General features: G+C 53.5%; 2 protein-coding genes across 2 annotated transcripts in view; one reads left to right on the top strand and one right to left on the bottom strand.

Annotated features, from left to right (window-relative positions):
• Positions 1 to 410: 410 nt before the first annotated feature.
• On the bottom strand, positions 411 to 1976 carry PTSG_06798 (uncharacterized protein). Its single transcript, XM_004992139.1, has 4 exons — positions 1708 to 1976; positions 1251 to 1344; positions 700 to 852; positions 411 to 514 (listed from the first exon to the last, which is right to left on the bottom strand). The coding sequence occupies exons 1-3, from the start codon at positions 1935 to 1937 to the stop codon at positions 787 to 789; spliced, it is 390 nt and encodes a 129-aa protein (XP_004992196.1). The 5' UTR covers positions 1938 to 1976; the 3' UTR covers positions 411 to 514; positions 700 to 786.
• A 26-nt stretch (positions 1977 to 2002) lies between these two features.
• Positions 2003 to 2877, top strand: part of PTSG_06797 (uncharacterized protein) — a gene marked incomplete at its 3' end in the record, with an annotated part of 3033 nt that continues 2158 nt past the window's right edge. Inside the window, exon 1 of the mRNA XM_004992138.1 lies at positions 2003 to 2710. Within this exon, the coding sequence (XP_004992195.1) occupies positions 2607 to 2710 (104 nt within the window). The 5' untranslated portion in view covers positions 2003 to 2606. The remainder of the gene's footprint in view (positions 2711 to 2877) is intronic.

Genomic DNA, 2877 nt, shown 5'->3' with positions numbered 1-2877 from the left:
CAGGTGCCCCGCATCCAACTCGACCTGGAAACACCATACACACATGTTCACAGACATGATCACAGACATCACAAACATACACATACATGTTCACAGACATCACAAACTGTTGATCAGCCATTGTTGGTCAGCTGAGGTGAAAGCAAAAGCGTTTCCCACTTTTCCCCATATTTTCTTCAAACAAGGAGAGGACACACACACACACACACACACACATACACAGCCGCACCCCTTCCTCCACCCCATGTTCACGACTTGACACGGGTGCTCGCCTCATCTGCGCATGCATGTACGTGTGCATAGTTCGCAGTGGTGAGAAGATATGGGACTCCGGAAAACAAAAAAGAACAATAACAGCACACACACACACACACACAACACACACATACACACGCGCATGGGCGTCTTGATGTACATCAGGGCACAATCAGCGTTCGTGGGGCCACCGCCACACCTTGGCCATCATCGCACTCCTTCCGATTGCAGCGTCGCGCATGACCCCAGCCCATTCGCACTGCACACACATACACACACGCACATGTTCACGTCTTGGTGTGAGCACGCCAGGTGGTGTGGCGCACTCTGAGTTTGAAACGCTCCTGTGTGGCTGTTGCTCACGCTCCGAAGCATCAGCGGCAACCACACACGCACATACACACACACAAGCTGCATGCCGCTGCACGCGCTGTGATCACTCACAGTGGCTGCCGAGGGGGTGTTGGCGCGGAAAGTCAGCCGCGCTGCGCTGTTGTTGTTCTTCTGCACCACCACCGCCCACGATGTCCGTCACACAAAACATGGTGTTGTCAGTGACAGCCAGGTGCGAGGCGTTTGCGCATCTGCTTGTCCCTGCTGTGAATCAACCCGCCAAACGACACAGCACACACGCAGTGTGAGTGTAGGCGACCGAGACAGGCGTGGGATCAAACGCACACACACACACACACACACACAGGCACAGGCACATATGTTGTGAGAACCCAAATTCACATTGCATGCGTGCTTGCACAGAAGTCAAACAAAGCCACGCAGTGCACGCACGTGTTGAATCAGCAGGAAGAGATGTGAGAGGAAGAGGGGAGCAATAAGCGATCAAAGGGCGGGAACAAGTGCGTCACAAGCTCACAGCAGAGGTGCATGCACCCGCGCTCAATACACGCGCGCGTGCACTGTCACCACACGCGCCCACGTCATGCATGAACGCACGAATGCATACGTGGAGCATATGACAGCGCAGCAGCGATGCTCACCCCGCCTTTGGCGCGTGTGTCGAGCAGGGTGTCAATGCTCCTGTCCTCATGCATTTGTGCCTGTTTGTATTCGCCATCCACCACCTTCAATCGTCTGCACCACATATGAGCGCGCGCAACAATGGACAACAACAACAACAACAATGATGATGATGATGATGATGATGATGATGATGATGATGATGATGATGATGATGATGATGATGATGATGATGATGATGATGATGTGAAGTGGATCAAGTTTGTTTTTTGAGAAAGGGAGGTACAGCAAGTGAGTGAGTGTGTGTGTGTGTGAGAGAGAGAGAGAGAGGAGAATCACATGTTAACAGCAGCAGCAGCAAGCAGCAGCACAAGCAGCAGCAGCAGCAGCAGCAGCAGTTGAGATGAGAACGAGCAACAAAAGAACAAAGGCGGTTTCCCGCCAAAACCAACACTGCAGCATTGTGGGAATGCTCACCTGCACACGGTGTGTCTGTGTGTTTGTGTCTTTGTGTTGCAACAGACGATCTCAACGACGCCTTCGTCGGCGGTAGTGGCGAGTGGCTTGGCAACCCAACAGCCAGTCAGCCAGCAGTCAGCCAGCAGCCAGCCAGCAGTTAGCCAGCAGTCAGTCAACCAGCAGCCAGTGGGGTGCCCTGCTGGCTTGAGATCAGCAACGTTTCTTTTCTTCCAACCACATCCAACCATCCAACAACCGTTTTGCGCTGCAGTCCTGCCTGGTTGTTCTTCGACAGCATAAAGTGTGTTATGTTGAGCTGGCGTTTTGTTTTGTTTTGTTTTTTTGCTGCCACACACGAGCAAGCAAGCACAAGAAGAAGACGCAGAGGCGAAGATTCTCCGCCAATTGTCTGCCTTCCACCCCTCCCCCCTCACCGCCAGCACCCACCAACCAGCACCACCAAGCAGCACCACCTTGCAGTGCCACCACCAACCCAACAGCACCTTGCAGTGCCACCAGCCAGCCAGTACAGTACCCCGTGCCCAAACAACAAAAAGACAAAAGGAAGGACAACAAGCAAGAAGAAGGACGAGCAATGGATGTGTTTGAGCTGTCGCCGCTGCTTGGTTGCTTGCAATCCTCGTTTCTCTCCACGTGACACATGATTCTCGAGCACAGCTGTCCGCCTTTTGCCGCTGGCACTGTGACTCAGCATGAGCGAGCGGGGAAAGATTGCTTCGGGGACTGCGCCAGTGCATCCCATGGCGGTGGATGTGTCATTGCTGGCCGATGTGTCATCTGCGTCTTGACCATTCCCCTTTCCCTGTGGCTCTCGCTGTGGTCTGAGTGCATCCATCCATGCGGATGACTCGCATTTCTCGCTTCCATCTTGCAGCTTGTGCTTCCTGTCGCCCATTATGAGCTCGTCGTATCATCGCCAGAAGGGCAATGAGGTGTTCAAGCGCCTTGTTGGGGACGTGTCTCGGAATGTGTTGCTGGACCGCTTCGAAGAGTGCGTTCGGTAAGTTTTGTGTGTGTGTGTGTGTGTGTGTGTGTGTGTGTGTGTGTGCATGTCCGTGCGTTTTGACTGTCCATGCACTCGCGGTAACACGGGCAATGGCTTGATTGAGCGTGGCTCGGTCACCGGTTTGCGTTTGACAACAACACAAGCATGATGGTGAGCACCTT

This window comes from Salpingoeca rosetta (assembly GCF_000188695.1).
Source record: "Salpingoeca rosetta unplaced genomic scaffold supercont1.17, whole genome shotgun sequence".
NCBI lineage: Eukaryota > Choanoflagellata > Craspedida > Salpingoecidae > Salpingoeca > Salpingoeca rosetta.
The sequence above is the reverse complement of the archived record's forward strand: the minus strand, read 5'-3'. Positions and strand labels throughout refer to the sequence as shown.

Bases quoted from the DNA above. Each gene is read 5' to 3' on its own strand.
- PTSG_06798 (XM_004992139.1), bottom strand. From the start codon at position 1,937: ATGGTTGGATGTGGTTGGAAGAAAAGAAACGTTGCTGATCTCAAGCCA. The intron at 1,345-1,707 runs GTGAGCATTCCC...TATGTGGTGCAG, and splicing joins CACAGACACACCGTGTGCAG to ACGATTGAAGGTGGTGGATG. The intron at 853-1,250 runs GTGAGCATCGCT...GTTGATTCACAG, and splicing joins ACACACGCGCCAAAGGCGGG to CAGGGACAAGCAGATGCGCA.